Source organism: Lepisma saccharinum, chromosome 1, assembly GCF_977018435.1.
Source record: "Lepisma saccharinum chromosome 1, izLepSacc3.1, whole genome shotgun sequence".
Classification (NCBI taxonomy): Eukaryota; Metazoa; Arthropoda; class Insecta; order Zygentoma; family Lepismatidae; genus Lepisma; species Lepisma saccharinum.
Window position 1 is genome coordinate 149823413 of NC_139229.1, and position 18569 is coordinate 149841981.

At 39.7% G+C, this 18569-nt stretch overlaps 1 protein-coding gene and 1 non-coding gene across 2 annotated transcripts; one reads left to right on the top strand and one right to left on the bottom strand.

Annotated features, from left to right (window-relative positions):
* The first annotated feature begins 198 nt into the window (after nucleotides 1–198).
* LOC145986520 (histone-lysine N-methyltransferase SETMAR-like) lies at nucleotides 199–1023 on the top strand. Its single transcript, XM_083120633.1, has one exon. It carries the CDS (start codon nucleotides 199–201, stop codon nucleotides 1021–1023), a length of 825 nt encoding a protein of 274 aa, XP_082976759.1.
* Nucleotides 1024–17774: 16751 nt separating this feature from the next.
* Nucleotides 17775–17847, bottom strand: TRNAR-UCG (transfer RNA arginine (anticodon UCG)). Its single transcript has one exon. It is a non-coding gene; the product is annotated as a tRNA-Arg (tRNA).
* Nucleotides 17848–18569: the final 722 nt, after the last annotated feature.

Genomic DNA, 18569 nt, shown 5'->3' on the forward strand with positions numbered 1-18569 from the left:
GTAGAAAGTAAATTAATTGTTGTGTGTGTGGTTTTGTACATACGAGGGGTAGTCATAAAGTTTTAATTATCACCTCGAAAAAATAAAGTTATGTAATTAATTTTTTGTGTGTTTGCAGGTACATGTCTGTAGTCCTGGTACACATTGAAATCCCCGCGCCACAGTACCGTAGCACGATGCTAGAGAAGCCAAAACAAAATGGCGCAGCCCATTGATAAAGTGGATTATCGTGCGGTAATTAGTTTTCTGCATTTGATGGGGAACAACGCTGCAACAATCCATGCTGAGTTGGTAAAAGTGTACGGCTGCAATACACCATCATATGACACAGTGGTTAGGTGGCGAAGACGCTTCCAGTGTGGTCAAACATGTCTGAATGACGAAGAACGAAGTGGCAGACCACCTCTCTGTGAAGAACCGGGAATCGCAAGGGAAGTGGTGCTCGAAGACCAGCGTATCACAATCGAGGCGATAGTGAAAAAAGTGAAAATCAGTCATGGATCAGTTTTCAACATATTGCATGACATTTTGAACATGACAAAGGTCGCCGCCCGCTGGGTCCTGCGATTGCTCTCACCCATTCAAAAAGTCCGTCGAACCGAGGCAGCAGCGGAAATGTTGCAGCTGTGTCAGGCCAATCCAGACTTCTTTAGCCGCCTAATCGCCATGGACAAGTGCTGGGTGTATCACTATGACCCCGAGACAAACGAGAAAAGCAAGCAATGGAAACATGTGGATTCACCACTGCCGAAAAAGGCGAAGACCCAACCATCAGTGTTTTTGGGACTGCTATGGTGTGTGGTGCTAACATATTATGCTCGTAAGGGGAAAAGCATCACAGGAGCATACTACCGAAATCTCCTGACGAGGTTAAGGGAGGCTGTCAAGACTAAGCATAGCGGGAAGCTGTCCAAGGAGGTATTTTTGCTCCACGACAACGCCCAGCTCATTCTACACAGCACACAGTCACACATGATGCTTTTTAGGCTATCAAATTTTGCCTCACCCCCCGTATTCTCCTGACATGGCACTTAGTGACTTCTTCCTCTTTCCTCGGATGAAGAAACCATTGCGTGGCAGGCATTTCCAGAATGACGACGAGGTGATTTTCGAGGTGGAACGTTTCCTGAACAGCCAAAATGCAGACTTCTACAATCAAGGTCTCTGCCAAGTCATCCATCGTTGGTAAAAATGCGTCGCATTCAAGGGTGAATATGTAGAGAAAGACTAACACCATCACCAAGTTTCATGGTTGCAGCTTGATTTTTTCGAGGTGATAATTAAAACTTTATGACTACCCCTCGTATGCACAAATTTACACATCACACACATTTATTTAACTTACATGATTAAATACCCCTGCTTCAGTCGAGGGGGTTGCTTCTTCAAGCACTTCTTCCTAGTTATTTGTCTGAATAATGTATGGACGTTTGATTGGGTTTGCTTCTTTTCTTTTTGATAATTTAATACTTGTTCTACACATAGTTACTTACTCCACCGCTCTACAGCCCATGCAGGGCCTTGGCCTCCTTGGTGATAGCTGCCCACTCATTTCAGATCTTTGCTCTCGTTCTCCACCCTCTTATGTCCATTCATTTGAGGTCTTCCGGCTGGTCGAGTCATCTCTTCCTGGTTACCAACACTTCTTTTGCCTTGGTAGATCTTATATACTGCTCTGTCTAGTTGCATCCTTTCTACGTGCCCCAGCCAACTAAGGCATTTGGCTCTTATTTCACTTGTTATACTTGGGTTCTGGTAAAGTGTGGCTAGTTCTTTGTTTGTCCTAATTCTCCAGATGCCATGTTCATTGCTTGGTCCATGTATCTTCTGTAAAACCTTCCTCTCCCATATACCTAGCATTTCCTCTTCCTTTTTTGTGAGACACGAGGTTTCCGACCGATACATCACTATTGGTCTCATTATAGTTCTATAGAGACTTAGTTTCAGCTTTTGGTTCACTTGTGAGGATTTTAAAATATTTCCAAATGCATGATAGCATATGTTGTCTGCTGTTATTCTTGCTTTTACCTCTTCTGCAATGCTATTATCTTCTGTTATTGTTGAACCTAGATATTTGAAATTTCCAACTCGCTCAAACTTTTCACTGTGGGTTTCAAACTCATTTATAGTTTGATACTTGATTGTGTTTCTTGTTGTTATCATGTATTTTGTCTTATCCTGGTTTATTTCCAGTCCAATCTCATGTCCACCTTGTTGTAATTGTTTCAGGGCATCTTCTAGTGCTTTTGGTGTTCTGCTTAGTAAGGCAATGTCATCAGCAAATACAAGGTATTGTATTGTCCTATTTAAGATGGTTCCTCCAGGATTCATTTCAATCTTTCTAATTATATGTTCCAAACTTATGTTAAACAGTAGTGTGGAGAGGCTGTCCCCTTGTCATAATCCTTTTCCAAATTGAATTTCTTCAGATAGTTTGTTTTTGTATTCTAATTTTGCATTTGGAATTTCTTAGTCATTTCTGTCAATTTTACTAATTTTTCTGGTATATCCATCTCTCTCATTATCTTATAGAGTTTGTCTCTTTGTATACAGTCAAATGCTTGATGAAAATCAACATATAATTGATGTATGTTAATATTGTGTTCAAAAATTTTCTCTAATATCTTAATACAAAGATTTGGTCTATTGTTGATCTATTATTTCTAAATCTGCACTGGTATAGAGTGACCACAAGGAAAGAAACCTTGGACGAAAAGTCCCCGCGCAGCTTTCTCTTCTTCCCTTCAGCTTGGGCCATAAGAGATATGCCCATATAATTCTTACATGTTTTGTCATTCTTTTTGTGTATCGGACATACTATTGCTACTGTATATTTCAGCTTCTTTCCAGATCTGTTTAATAACCTCAAAAGTTTGTTTCTTTAGTTCTAGTCCTCCATATTGCTTTGTTAATATCAAAGCTTTGTATGGCTTTTGTGACATCTTTGAGTTCAGGCAAGTCTTTTTCTTCATCCCATTGTTGGTCATTTCTTACTTCTTCTGATATCCTATTTTCATCGGAACCTAATAATTCTTTAAAATATTCTGCCCATCTACTTAGTATTATATTTTTATCTCCAATAAGATTTCCTTCTTTGTCTCTGCACAAATTTCTTCGCAGTTGAAATCTTTTCTTATAGTTTGCTATTCGTTGATACATATTCCATATTTCTTTCTTATTATGTAGTTAATTTAGTTCTGTTAGGTTTTCTTTTTCCCACTGCCATTTTTTCCTTCTACATTCTCTTTTGGCTTCTCTTCTTTTCACAACCCAATTCTCTGCACTTCCTCTGGTCTTCCTTTGGAGAAATTTATACCTAGCTATGTGTCTTTCATCAAATGCTTTCTGGCAACTCTCATCAAACCATTCCTTTCTTTTAGTTTTCTTTTACCATCCTATTGTCTCTTCTGCTGTTTTCTGAATGTTTTCCTTTGTTCTTTTCCATTTTTCTTCTATTGTTATGGGATTTTGTATATTTTCAAAATTTTATTTCAATCTGGTTTGATATTCTCAACTTTTCTCTTGATTTTTATCAACAGTTTCACATTATATTTAGTCCGTCTAATCCCTTGTTCTTTCTTTGTAGTCACCCGTGGACTTCTTGTTTAGTAGTCGGTACTATATTTTACTTCACTACTTTATCATGTATACGATGTTTATTTTAAGAGTGAAGATACAAAGGCGGATAGTTATGACACCCACCGCCACCCCGTTTAGCGAATAATTCAGAGTAAAATCCACTTGATACCACACGACTTCCAAAAGGTATAGAAAAAGGACAGCCTAAATAATAATCATCATACGAATTTTATATCACAGCGCTAAATATTGCTCACCCTGCCTCCCTCGAACTGTAAAGTTCGATTCCCTCCTACTATAGAAATTCTGTGCCAATCTAAAACTTAACACACAATATCTGGATATTCCCCCTTCAACTTAATGCTAAATCCCCCCCCCCCCCTTCAGCAGAATTCCCGTGATAATCTAGGACTGAACATTGATAGTCAAGAGTTTTATAGTGTTCCCCCCAAACAATAATGCTTATTCTCCCCACAAGAATTCGCCTGGCAATTTAAATTTAATAAGAAATGGGCACTGTCCCCCCCAAATAATATTTTTTACCCATCCTGTAGCAATATATTAGCAGTGTACGAAGTGATTATTACATGCTAACGAAGTTCAACTTATGTCAAATTTCTATCACCAAAAAAGCAAATGAGAAAATCCCCCCTAAAAGTTGGGTGGACGCAATGTGCGTCCACAAACCCATCCGGGGTACCCCTGCTCGATGACAATGGAACATTTTGATTGTAAGTCCTTGAAATGCAGTACAGCTGTCTTGCCAGGGTGTTCCATGACGATAGCTTAAAAATTCCATCATTTTTTTTTAGCATGAAATGTCGCTCAATTGTTGATTTGGTTTTCAAGTCAACTCCTGGACTCGTATAAAACGGGACAAATAGAGGTTTCTAAAGAATATCGACGGGACGACTGGGACACGCCTCAGAAACTGTACTGTCGCGGTCAAAACGGGACGTATGGTCACCCTAGTTACGAAGCAAGGGCCCTGTGGCCGAGTGGTTAGCACATCGCGCTGCGACGCCAAGGGTCCCGGGTTCGAATCCCGGTCGGGCTTGGTTGTTTGTGAATGTCCATTCATCAATTTCATCATTTCATCACTCATCCCCATCTTCGCAAATTAGCCAAGAGGCACAAAACGCGAAGTAAAATAAACTATATAATCAAAATAAAAAACGAAGCAAGGGGGTGCGAAATCTCTGCAGATTGGTGGGGGGAAGAAGCAGACAGACAGACACACACACACTATATATATATATATATATATATATACATACAGATGGGGGACAAAATAATACGAGCACGTGTGAAATTAGAGAAAATCTTTATTAATATGCGGTTGGACCACCCTGTGACTAAAGTACAGTTTGTATGCGACGTGGGATGGACGCATAGAGGTCATACACAATGTTTAAGGGAATATGGAGCCATTCTTCCTCCAGAGCAGTCTCCAATTCCGAAAGTGTGGCTGGAGGCGGACTTCGAGCACGCAGTTTGGACTCCAAATATCCCCACAAATGTTCTATAATGTTCAAGTCAAGAGACTGTGGGGGCCATTCAAGATGCCCTACTTCATCGTCATGTTCTTCGAACTATGTTTGGACAGACCCAGCAGTGTGGATAGGAGCGTTGTCGTCTTGCAAACTCCCCAGGAAATAAAGTCTGGACAGAAGGATGGAGATGATCTCCCAGAATGCTCCGATATTGATTGGTGTTGATCTTCCCATGCAGAAAAACAAGTGGTGCCACACCGTGCTAGATATCGCGCCCCATACCATAATGGACCCACCTCCATGCTTCACAGTCGGCAAGAGGCAGTCAGTATGAAACGCATCTCGGGTGGTCTGAAATAATGTGAATTTTGATTCATCAGACCAGATGACTTGTTGCCACTGCTGTGGGGACCAACTTCTGTGAGCTCTGTACCATTGGCGTCGCTTGACAGCATTACGTGATGTCACCAACGGCTTACGAATTGCCACTCTGCCATGAATGTTTGCAGCATGGAGTTCCCTTTTGACAGTTTTGGTTGAAATGGGGTCCTGGAGATGCATGTTCATTTCAGATGTTATCTCGGATAACGATTGATTGTTCTTTCGGGCCACTATGAGCTTCAACACCCTCCTATCCCGAGCAGCAAGCTTTGTCTTTCGTCTACTGTTGTGCTTTGAAGACGCCATCTTACCTTGTGTTGCGTACGCTGTCATAACGGCTGATACTGTGCTCCTTGCACACCCACAAGGTTTGCGGTTTCCGTCACCGTGGCTCCAGCTGAACGTGCTCCAACAATCATGCCTCTTTGGAACTCTGTCAGGTCTGACATTGCACCATCTCTTGAGAGCGTACGATAGACGAATGCACCACCAATGACTGCTGTTGACAGACTAATACCTTCCCCTTCACGGCCACTAGGTGGCAGACTTCAGTGCCAGGTGGTGCTGTTGTACTAACGGTGTGACATGTGGCACACTTTTTCACAGGTGCCCCCCTTCTGTATAATGTCATTAAATATGTGTCAATTATTAAATAATTATATTACAAAATATACAATATATTATATCGACTGTCCTTCATTCAAAGTGTAATTGCAAATTGAAGATTTTAATGTACTACTGATGCTATGAACAGTGATTTGCCTAAGGGGGGGACAAAATTAAGAGACATTAAGAAGATAATAGTTTCATGTATCAAATCCAAATATAAATGCTATTACGTGTTTTATTAATATATTTATTACTTCGCGGTTGCTAACGAAAGGCGATGAGAGAAGAAATAACGAGTCGGTCTAATTTCTGTGTTCTGGGGATTGTTGGGTTCAGTGTCCTTAGACATGAGGCTCTTTGTTGTCCGTTCTTTTTGTATGTTTTCGATATTATTCCAGTCAAGTACGAGGCGTATTTTTAAAGTAAGTACCGTTTTGAAATTCCGCCGCTGCAGCGCTGCGGTCGGTGTCCCGTGCATGCGCACTGTCAAGCCACAGACGCCATTGCGGCAACAATCGATCGTGTATACATTTGCTTTTGCGTATTTAAAATGCCTCCGCCGATTGAGAATCCTACGGGCCTCCCCGATGGCGCAGTGGTAGCGTCGTTGCCTTGTAATCAAGGGGTCCCGGGTTCGATACCCGGTGGAGGCACAAGTGGTTCGGATCCCACTTTAAACTGTAGGTCCAGTCCTAATTAGCCTTACTGTGCATAAAGTGGACTTAAATCAACCAACCAACCGATTGAGAATCCCGCCGACTGTGAAATACGCGCTGTTATTCGTTTTCTTAGTGCTAAAAGCGTGAAAGCAGTTGAAATTCACCGTCAGATTTGTGAAGTGTACAGACAAAACATTATGAGTGATGGAATGGTAAGCAAATGGGTAATAGCTTTCAAAGATTCGTATATTCGAATCCCAAACTAATTGTTTATGTTTGTTGTTAAAACAAAAACTCTCCCCCCCGGAAGAGTTTGCTGCGGGAGGAAAATTTCAGGACAAGATTGTTGGTGGGGCGATTCCCCCCTATCCCTCCCGGGATTTCGCACCCTGGTCCTAGATTCAAACTCTTGTTAAGACATTGACGTTTTACCGTCTTTGATTCATCACTGCCTAGAGAGGTTGAAAAGCGAGGCAGTTACACCTCCCACACACATAACCCCCTCCACACACATAGCCCCTCCACACACACACACACAGCAACGTAAAAGTACATAGGAATCTGCTACACTACGCGTTGGAGATAGGGCCCCCCCACACATTCACAATATCTGTCATTTGTGGAGATCATGTAATGAGCACCACGCTCCTCCAACCGTCTTTACCCTCCACGGTTACCCATATGTTAGAGGCTTGGTGAACTTCAAGCCGCTATATACAGGATATCTCAGGTAAAAATCCCACCTAAAATCACTCAACCTTGGGAATCGAACCGGTTCACTCGTTTGGCAGTCAGAAAGAAGTCCTACCAAATTGACCACCGCGGTACTACATAGAATGCTGGAGAGTGATGTAAAAATAACAACAAAAACAAAATATTCTTCATGAGCAATATTTGCTTTAACAAAATTGATTTTAACTTGCGATTTGGCACACACAGAAGATGTATTATGTGGAAATTTCAGCGAGAAATGCAGGCTCGACCAGGTTTCGAATCCGGGTCTCTTGTATACCGACTCTCAGTCTATCAGCTGAACTGAGTCCGCTCGTTAGCTCTGTTGGTATAGAGCAGTGGTACGGTATGCCATAGACCCGGGTTCGAGTCCTGGTAGAGCCTGCATTTTCGCTGAAATTTCTACAAAATTTATTTTATTTTCAATTGCCGTAAATTATATTTCATTTTCACACAGCATGTTTTTTATACAGTTCAGTTTTCATTATTATGTATTTTAGAGGGGTAGCAGCCTCACCGGTCCCCTTCTTGCTCACTGGTTGCCATGGATTATTTAAAGGAATGCGTCGTCTGACAGCGTGTTTTCAATCCATAAATGCAAAGGTATGAGTAAATATATGAGAACATAAGGTTCACTTCCTCGGTAGAACAACGAAACATTTTGTTTCTTTGTCAGCAAAAGGCCGCGACACTGGTGCCCTCTGTATATCAGAACCATAAATCGTATTCGAGTCTGGAGCGCTGGTGGTCCCTACGTCCCGTCCCATGAATCTTTTCGCATTGCAAAAAGAACCTATTCGCTATAAATCTTCCTGCGCGATACCATCTGTAGACATCAATAATGTATAAGTTTCTTTTTCCATTTCTTCTTGCTTTTCCTCCCTTCCTCCTGTTCTGTACTGCAAGGCAAGGGCTATTGTAGCATATTGCTTTCTTTTTTTTCTTTCTCCCACACATGGACTGGAGATAGCAATAAATGCTGACGTTTTTCTTCTTTTCACCACTGTTTTATTTATTTGCGAATAGGGAAAATGTCTCCAAAATGGATCCAAAACCAAGAAACGAGGGGGGACAAGTTCAGCAATTGGTTTACAATTGTTGGGGAAATACCCAGTTTTCTCTGAGAATAAATCTAATGAAAACGCTCGATTGTTTGGACAGTTGTTAAAGAGGAACAAACGTCCAGATCACATTTGAACGACTGGCTGATTCATTTGTATTTCTGTGCAAACAGACTGTTTACTCCTCTAAACTGTTAAAACTTACTTTTTATTCACACCTTCAAGTTCCAGATGAATATTCTCAGTTTTCGTAGATCAGAAAGAAGCAAATAGCAATTGATTCGGGTCAAATAGTAGAAACGTTATATCACTTCATTAATACCGCACCTGAAGCGCCTCGCCTCGTAGTTCATTATTACAAGAATGTAACTGCTCCTATTTGATAGTCACCACAAAAGACGTGATACGCATACCGATGTTGACACAGGCTGTCGACTTACAATATTCACAAACTTTCACAGTAGTATGTAAAAGAAAAGAAATAACTTTTCTTAACAATGATTTTCTTACCGAAGCCCTGTGTGGACTTTACGAGTCACCGAAAAACGGATTTTCTTTATCCAGCATGTATGCAACCACGCAGTGCATATGCATAGTTACCAACGACATTTAATTTTCTGTAAGGTAACTTATTAAAACGAAAGTACGCCGTGAAGGGAAGAGCATACCAACAGTCACGGACACTTCTGGGCAGTGGCGGCGATTAGGGGGGGCAAGGGGGCAGTTGCCCCACTTTTCGCCACTTTTGCCGCACTATGCTAAATCATATTTACAAAGGGAAATATACTGTCTTTGGCCCCCTAGTTTTGGCACCTTGCCCCCCCCGGTTTTGGAACCCAATCGCCGCCACTGTTTCTGGGTTGTAATGATCCCACTCAGTGGCGGCGATTGGGTTCCAAAACTGATAGCCCAGTTAACGAAGACTTTTTGTCGGAAATAATTAGGGGGAAGCTGAAATTTGGTGTATTGTTATACCATCATAAGAGATGTATTTTCCCTTCCCCGTAGTTTCCCCCCTACGCCCTCCTGAACATTCAATATGCAGTGTTTTAGGAAAACGTCCATATCTCTGAAACTAGTGGATATATCGGGACGTTCTTTTTTTATTTCAGTGCCAACATTACTCTCTCTAAATTTGGTCCTCTTCATGTTTTAAATATTGTCAATGGTTTTTGAGTAATTTTAAGACAAAATGAAGAAAATGTAAATTTTTATACTTACTTTTTTAATTTTTGGCACTGTATTTTCGTTACGAATGATAATATTGGAAAATTATCCAAACAAAAGTTGTCGAGTATAAAATTATGTTTAAACTGATACCAATAATGACAAGCTTGCTACTAAAATTTATCCTGTAGTGAGTAAAGTTTGAACGCGCGTGCGCTTTCACTCCCCTACTCTCGCTGCGTTCCACAAAAATAAGAACATTTTGATGTTTTTCGTTCATATGTGCTACATTTAAACAATATTTTTAATGTTTTTTAATAATTTAAAGTTACTCGTGTGCTGTAGATAGATAGATAGAATATACAATTTTAATTGTCCTATTTTAAAAATATTAAAACGACCTGCATGCAAATATTATCATTAGTTACCTCAGAAAAATATCATTCTTGTCCGTCATTCTCATATTGTTGAACTCTACACATGATTGTTTCAAGTACCTTTTCGTAGCCCAGTTACACTCTGTACCGGGAATCTGCGGAGCAGCGCTGCGCACAACGATAGTGAAGGGGAGAAAGCGAGTGGACGGAACAAAGCAGAGCGCGCTACTGCAAACAGCTGGTAGCTGCAGCTTCGTTTCCCATCCATGCACTCGCGCACTAATTGGTCGAACCCTCTCGAGTCCTACTTGTTTAGAGGACTTTTTTTTCTTGCTGCAGAGTTTCCCGGGACAGAGTGTAACAAATCTAGTCCTCTTTGAAATTATTCTACATTTTATGTACACATACGTACGCTATTTATAGGGGTCTATGATATTCTACAACTAATGCTGAAAATGTAGTTAATTTTCTTGAGCAAACACTAGAGAATTGTGGCAGGGAAGTTTATTGCAGTGCTCGTGCATAGCAGTGCAGTTATATACTGATCTCCGCCAATAACGGAAGTCTCCTCAAACTGTCTTGCAGCCACATGAGATTAGGCGAAGAACGTCGTCAGCAGCAACAGATTGGGTGGTTGTCATTGGTTTCAAACCTTGGTCACGGTTATATCCATCCCCTGTCAGTATGTTGAAGTTTGTTTCCAAACCATGTCTAGATTTGTAAGTGAGCCCTGAAAATATGTTGAGGCACTGGGAGGGAGTTCATCCAAATCAGAATGAACTTTTTAATACGATTTGCTTGTTTGAATTATGAAGCTGAAGTTATAAACTTCGTCTAGATGTTTATATTTACTCAATCCAAACAAGACAAGAATAAACTTTCTTTGACTTTTGTAATCAATTCTTCTTTAGAGCATCCTCCTTGGCTGAAGATACTGGCCTGATCTTTTGCATCAGATGATAACAAGTTCTAGTGCTTTTGTCTTCGCCAACCCCACTCTCCTAAAAAAAAGAAGCCCTTTAATGGCCACGAGGAAACATATCTATCATCATCTCGGTGAATGAGTTGTTGGATACTGTAGGAGACAGGGGACTTCGGGGTCAGTGCAACTGCAGAACCAGCAAAACTACATCTGACCCAACTATTATAACTTTTGACTAATCATCAATTTTGTATTCCCACCTGAATTATGTCACATCATCAACCTCTTCTTCAAGAACTACCCTTAAAACAAATTTCTGAGCAACAGCATTAGCTAGTCTCCCTTTGTTAGATGCATTAGCCTGGTTCTTCTTTCAAACCTCTTAGCCATAAAAAAGTGACGATACAATTGTTGTTTCTCAAACAGCCCTGAGGCAGTGCTTGAAGTGAGGGCGGATGGGATGAGATGTTAACCCACAGCTAGCAAGATTTTCGCAAAGCATTCTTCCAGCTGTCTAATTGTTACCATGTTAAATTATAGAAGCAACCCCTACCCCACAGCTAACCCCATGGCTCGTCAAAACATCCCCCCAGATAACATTTTTCACTTCAAGCGCTACCCTGAAGATCTCTATAGTCCTTGATTCATTCACTTTTAAGTCCTGCTTTCTTTGTTTCTTTTTGACAACTGGAACATGACAGAACATCAATAAGGTGCTTAGTTTGGTTCAGTTCAGACCTCTTGGTAATAAGTCGACAACGTTACCACTACGCCATCCAACCACCCATATAGCCAATGGAACGCTAATGTCAATGAAATTTCAATTGGTGATTGAAATGGCCATTGCCTAACAGCTGATATTATCACATTAGTCATTGCTATTGATCTACATAGAGTCATAACTAATTTTCTTCTTTGCTCTCTCTGTAAAAGCTTTAAGAGTTTCAGGCTCTAGTATTTCTCTTCCATACCTTATTGATTCCAGTGAAGTGAGTTAATCAGATATATGGACCATCTTTTGGATATCTTCGATGCAATCCACAACCGTTCTACAGCAGTGTCATCCCTTCTATCCACTTATCACTAATCCACTGATTTGAGCTTTGAGTGCCAAATAGACTAAACAAAAACAGGTCCTATACGTAAGTAGGACTCGAGAAGGTTCGACCAATGAGTCGAGGGAAATGAGGGAAACGCGGCCTCAGCTACCAGCTTTTTACAGCAACGTGCACTGTTTTTTTTTTCGTCCACTCGCTTTCTCCCCTTCACTATCGTTGTGCGCAGCGCTGCTCCGCAGATTCCCGGTACGGAGTGTAACTGGGCTACGAAAAGGTACTTGAAACAATCATGTGTAGAGTTCAACAATATGAGAATGACGGACAAGAATGATATTTTTCTGAGGTAACTAATGATAATATTTGCATGCAGGTCGTTTTAATATTTTCAAAATAGGACAATTAAAATTGTATATTCTATGAGTAATTTTAAATTATTAAAAAATATTAAAAATATTGTTTAAATGTAGCACATATGAACGGAAAACATCAAAATGTTATTTTTGTGGAACGCAGCGAGAGTAGGGGAGTGAAAGCGCACGCGCGTTCAAACTTTACTCGCTACAGGATAAATTTTAGTAGCAAGCTTGTCATTATTGGTATCAGTTTAAACATAATTTTATACTCGACAACTTTTGTTTGGATAATTTTCCAATGTTATCATTCGTAAGTAAGTATAAAAATTTAAATTTTTTTCATTTTGTCTTAAATTACTCAAAATCCATTGACAATATTTGAAACATGAAGAGGACCAAATTTAGAGAGAGTAATGTTGGCACTGAAATAAAAAAAAAACGTCCCAATATGTCTACTACGTAGTTTCAGAGATATGGACGTTTTCCTAAAACACTGCATATTGAATGTTCATGGGGACGTGGGGGGGGGGAGCTACGGGGGGAAGGGCGGGGACTTTTGGGAAAATTCATCTCTTATGATGATCTAACAAAACACCAAAATTCAGTTTTCCCCTAATTATTTCCGACAAAACCCAATTTTTTACCTTCGTTTCCGGGACTATTAGGGGGTAAGGTGCCAAAACTAGGGGGCAAGGACAGTTTACATTCCCTTGGTAGATAAGGTTTAGTATTGTGCGGGAGCAAAAGTGCTAAAAGGGGGGGTAACTGCCCCCCCTAATCGCCGCCACTGATCCCACTGACAGCCAATGGAGTTGTTACAACCCAGAAGAGTTTGTGAATGTATAGTATGTTTTTGCCTTAAGTGTATAATTCGTAAATGTTGTTCACAAGTATCGCTCTTAATATTTTGAATCGTTATGCAGTCTTCCTTCAGTTTACTGTAGTTTTAGAGTGGTAAACCATACTAAACACTTTCGAGACGAGACGGCAAATGTCTAGCCTTGTGGGCAACACTAATTATAATCGACACCTTTGTTCTGTTTGTCCATCTTTTTTAAAAAACTGATAATGTTAATTATAAATTAATTTATTAGGCAATTCTGTTACAAATCCCATTAATTGTATACAAGCTATATTTTATTAGATTGTGAGAAAAGAAGCTTTTAGAAATTTCAGAAATTTCCATATTATGTATCTGACCGTCTGTCGTTGGACATTTGGAAAATAAAGAAGTATATTTATTCATTTATCATTTGTAAAAAATCGGAGCTGATTTGGTTCTTTGACGGATATTTTCTTTACATGTTTCGTAATACGTGTAATGATTATAAATACAATCGGCCACATCTAAGTTAATGCGAAGAGTCCGACGTGTATTTAAAGCAACTATTTAGTATAAATTTACTTAATCGCAACGATGTTGATTAACAAACAATGAAACTCAAATAAACAGGAACTAGAATCCGCAAAGATGGTTGGCAGGGTTGGTATAGTACAGGAGCAATTTGTGAAGTACAATTTTTATTTCCAGAATTATCCACAGCAATAAAGACAACATTAAAAACGAATTTCTAGTTGCGGAAAGGCTAAACGAGAGTTTCATTTAATGCTCTTCTTTCCTCAAAACACGACCTCTTTACATCGTTCTATAAACGCAGTGAAACATAACGAGTTTTCCTGCAGATTACAGCTTCCACATCGAATTCAACCATGTACTTTAAATGTAGGCCAAGGGTGCTGTTAGATTCTGTTGTTACTCGTTCCTGGCACCGTCAGGCGTGCAGCGAACCCCAGTGGACGTTTTTATAAAACTCGTTTGCTCCAACTTCGGGTTGCAAGGCAATGTAATAACTGGACGAGGGGTTCAGTTATGTGCTGCGAAAGAGAACATGCCGTGTTTTTCGTCCATGGCTGAAGCCCAGAAATGTTGGCGTCTAATAACAACGAGAATGGAAAATAGAAAAGACACCGGGGGCAATTTTAAAGTTAATGCGCAGTATTTTACGCTGAGCTTCAAGATAACGTGCAAATTAATGCTGTTTTCAGAGCTATATTAGGTTCGGTTTGAATAATTTATGAGTAACGTGCCATTTGTGGATGCTTAAATGGACGAGAATGAGCTAGTATTGAAAATATAGCAATGTAATTACTTATATCGTTTTTCAGTCATGAAACACTTCGTTTTGCACCTTGTTTAGTTTACTTTTTTTCAGGGTTGTTAAAGGTCCAGAAATTTTAAATAAATTCAATTCCGGTCCAGGAGAGAAAATCAGCAAGCGCATATGGGTTCTGGACCGCATTTAACCTTTTTATCTGTAACGTATTTCAATTCGGTCCATGAACATTTTTACCGGATCAATTTAAATACGGTCCAGGAACCCTTTTTTCTGAATGAATTTAAATACGGTCCAGGAACTTTTTTCCGGATGAATTTAAATACGATCCGGGAACCTTTATTCCGAACCAATTTAAATTCGGTCCAGGAACCTATATTCCAGGTTCAATTTCAATACGGTACAGGAACATTTTTTCCCGAATCAGTTTAAATAGGGTCCAAGTTCCGTATTGAAATAAAACAATACGCAAATTGGATAGATTACGGACCTGACAATAAACAATTATTCGCTTGTGAGAATGAAAGAATAATCCAGGTGCTGGCTGCCTCGAGAATCTAAGGTACAAGGTAGAAATGGGCGAAACGCAAACGCTGCAGTTACGTTACCCCTCTCCATTTAGCCCCATTCTCTCGCGCGTGTTCCTTCACTTGGTTGTAGCAACATCTCTGGCAACAGTACCTGTCCCCTGTTGTGATATCTGCTGGGCGGCTCCTATTGGCTGCAGTTCCTGGATCGGATGCCGGAGTAACACGTAACGGGTTTGTTTGAGATCAATGTGACGCCACGCTAATATAGTCCATTGCGTTATGTAGCCTACAGTAACTCTTCGACAAGGAAGTTTTTGAACCTGGCCCACGAGAGAACAACAGCGTTATTATTTATTCCCTGTGCTACGCTTTCTACAACAGGAGCGTGACATTTCAATGTAAAACGTACTGGCGGATATTTTTAGAAGGCAACTTTTAATCGGTCAACCCTGGCCCAGGAATTGTAAATAATTTCAATTCCAGACTGGGAAAGAAAATCAGCAAACATAAATGAGTTCTAGACAGTGTACAGTATGTAACATTCTTATTCGTACACACGGATTTTCAAAGAAAATGCTTTAATATCTGAAAGGAAATACACTCTTTTGAAATTGTTTCTTTACAATTCAATAACTAATATCATTAGGAACATAAAATCTTACCCAAATTCTGTATAACCAATGACAATAATAAATTAAATGAAACTGAAAGAGAAACATGCCATTTTTTGTACAACTTTTCTATTCGTACACTTAATAATATAAAAAAAAAAGTATATTCAGAGCAAATTGAGTGACAGTTCTAATACTTTGATGCGTATTCTTTGGCTTTAATTACTGCTTGGCACCTGTTCTTCATAGAATTAACCAGTTTCCAACATGTTTCAGAGCTTATTTTATTCCACTCGGCTTGCACAACAGTTTTCAACTCTTGTTTGGACTTGACGCTTGCTTTATGGACTCGCCTCTTCAAAATTACCCATAAATTCTCAATGGGATTTAAGTCTGGACTTTGAGCTGGTGTTTGTAGTAGTTTGGGCACATTCCATATTAGCCAATTCATGTTAACTCGCGCCTTATGCTTACTGTCATTGTCTTGTTGGAATCTGTAGATAGGCAGCATGTCCATTTTTTGGGCACTTTGCTTTACATTGTTCTTCAATATTTCCAAATAGACAATAAACTGGATGGTACCAACCCTTTGGACGACATACAGCCCCAAATCATTAATGACCCACCACTGTGTTTCACTGTTGAAACTGTGTTAATGTGATTATTGTCTTTATTTGATTTTCTCCAGACCCTATTTATCCCATCTGACCCGTATATATTATTCTTGGACCCGTATATATTAATCTTGGACTCGTCTGACCATATGACACTATCCCAAAATTGCTGGTCCTTGTGGATGTGCTCTTTCGCGAATGAAAGTCTATTACTGCGATTCACTTTATTTACATACGGCCTCTTTCGTTGTATTCTGCCATGATATCCATGCTTCCACAAGGCACGTCGGACAGTTTGATCGGACATCATCTTGCCAGCAACATTTTCTACTAACGATCGTAACTGAGGAACACTTGGTGGGGGTTTTCTCGCACTCTTTTTAAAATAAAGCGTTCATCACGTTTATTGAACCGTCTCTCTTTTGGTTTTCTCGGCGCATTCTGTGTTGAACCTTCCTCTCTAAATTTGTTTACTATGTATTGAACTGTGGAATGTGATTTATTGACTGTTTTTCCAATTTTTCTTAACGAATAACCTCTAAGAGCCAAATTTATAATAACATCCTTCAGATCGGAACTAAGTTCCTTCACTTTGCCCATTTCAAACACGCTGATAAATAGACGATAGGCCTACAACAATACCTACGCCAGCATTCCGCTTGACGGGGAGCGCGCCTGCATGTTCAAACTTGTTACGAAGTTGCAAACTGCACGAAATCGCCCGAATAGCGGTGGCGCTGTATGCGAGGAAGATTGAAACTCTTGCCTGTACGAATAACAATGTTGCATGAAACAGCGTGTTTTTCTCTTTTCACACAAATTATATGCTCTGTTTATACACTTTGAACATACATTTTTATTGACATTTGTTGGTGAAACCTTCATTAACATTAATTTCCAGGTACATATGAAAATGACTATATTTACTAGTAGATATGACATTTTTTCCTCGGAAATTCTATGTGTACGAATAACAATGTTACATCCTGTATAACCTTTTCATATTTAAACCATTTTAATTAGGTCCAGGAACCTTTTTCCGGATCAATTTAAATACGGTCCGGGAACTTTTTTTCCGGATGAATTTCAATTCGGTCCAGGAACCTTTTTTCCAGAATGAATTTCAATTCGGTCCAGGAACCTTTTTTCCCACATCAATTTAAATACTTTCCAGGAATCTTTTTTCAGAAACAATTGTAATACGGTCCAGGAACCTTTTTTCAATGTAACAATACGCAACTTGGACCGAATTTAAATTGTGCGAGAAAAAAGGTTCCGGTCCTGCAGCGGAACCCATTATAATTTATGGGTTCCTGTATCTACCTTTAACAACCCTGATTTTTTTACTTATTCAACCTACCGAAACAAAAACAGTACGTACCGTATGTAACACAATCATCTAATACCGCGTTATGTAATAAACTGCACGCACTCACGCAAATGGCTTTCTAAATTAATGAACTATAAGGCTCGTTCCTATTTGCAGAGGAAAGTATCAGCAGAAAAATAACAGTCGACCGTGACAGGACTCGAACCTGCAATCTTCGGATCCGAAGTCCGACGCCTTATCCGTTGGGCCACACGGTCCTTGCTTAAATTTACCCTACTCACTCTGTCTTTGAATAAACAATCTCAGTCTTTGCCGTCAAATTTCACGATTTTACGATTTGAAAAATCTATTCAGTCTTGAATGATCGACTATTCACTAAACAACTATTACATATTTTACATATCCTTATTATGCTTTCCAACAACTGTTTTCGATATGCATCAACCGGGTGAAAACTTCATAATTGGTCTTATTGCTGTTGCTGTTACACTTGTTACACGTGCATCTTAATATGCCCTTTTCATTGTAGATATTCTGATTTAAAATGGATTCTCTCTGTATTAAGTTTTTCTTCAAATGAACAAGTTACGGTAAAATTTTAGTATGCCCGAAACGAATTTCTTCAATTTTACAGAAGAAAGTACTTACCGAACTGACTTTCCGTACAGTTTTGAAAGATGGGAAGTGTTTTTTCCCATCGTTTAATTTATTTCGCCGGTAAATCATGTGTTTTTGAAGATTAATGTCTCTCCAATGCACGAAAGCTGTTGCCTCTATGTTCTTCCACTACGTGAATCAAATGTTGCGTGCGTTCGATGATGTAACCACCGGTCAGTGTTTCCAACCACACCGTTGTTTTCCAAGAACATGACAATTTTGAAGATGACAATTTTAACTAACCGAACCTAACCTAACCTTGCCGTGCATGGTTCGTGGGGCTATTTATGAAAGGTTCGTGGGGCTATCCGTGAATGGTTCG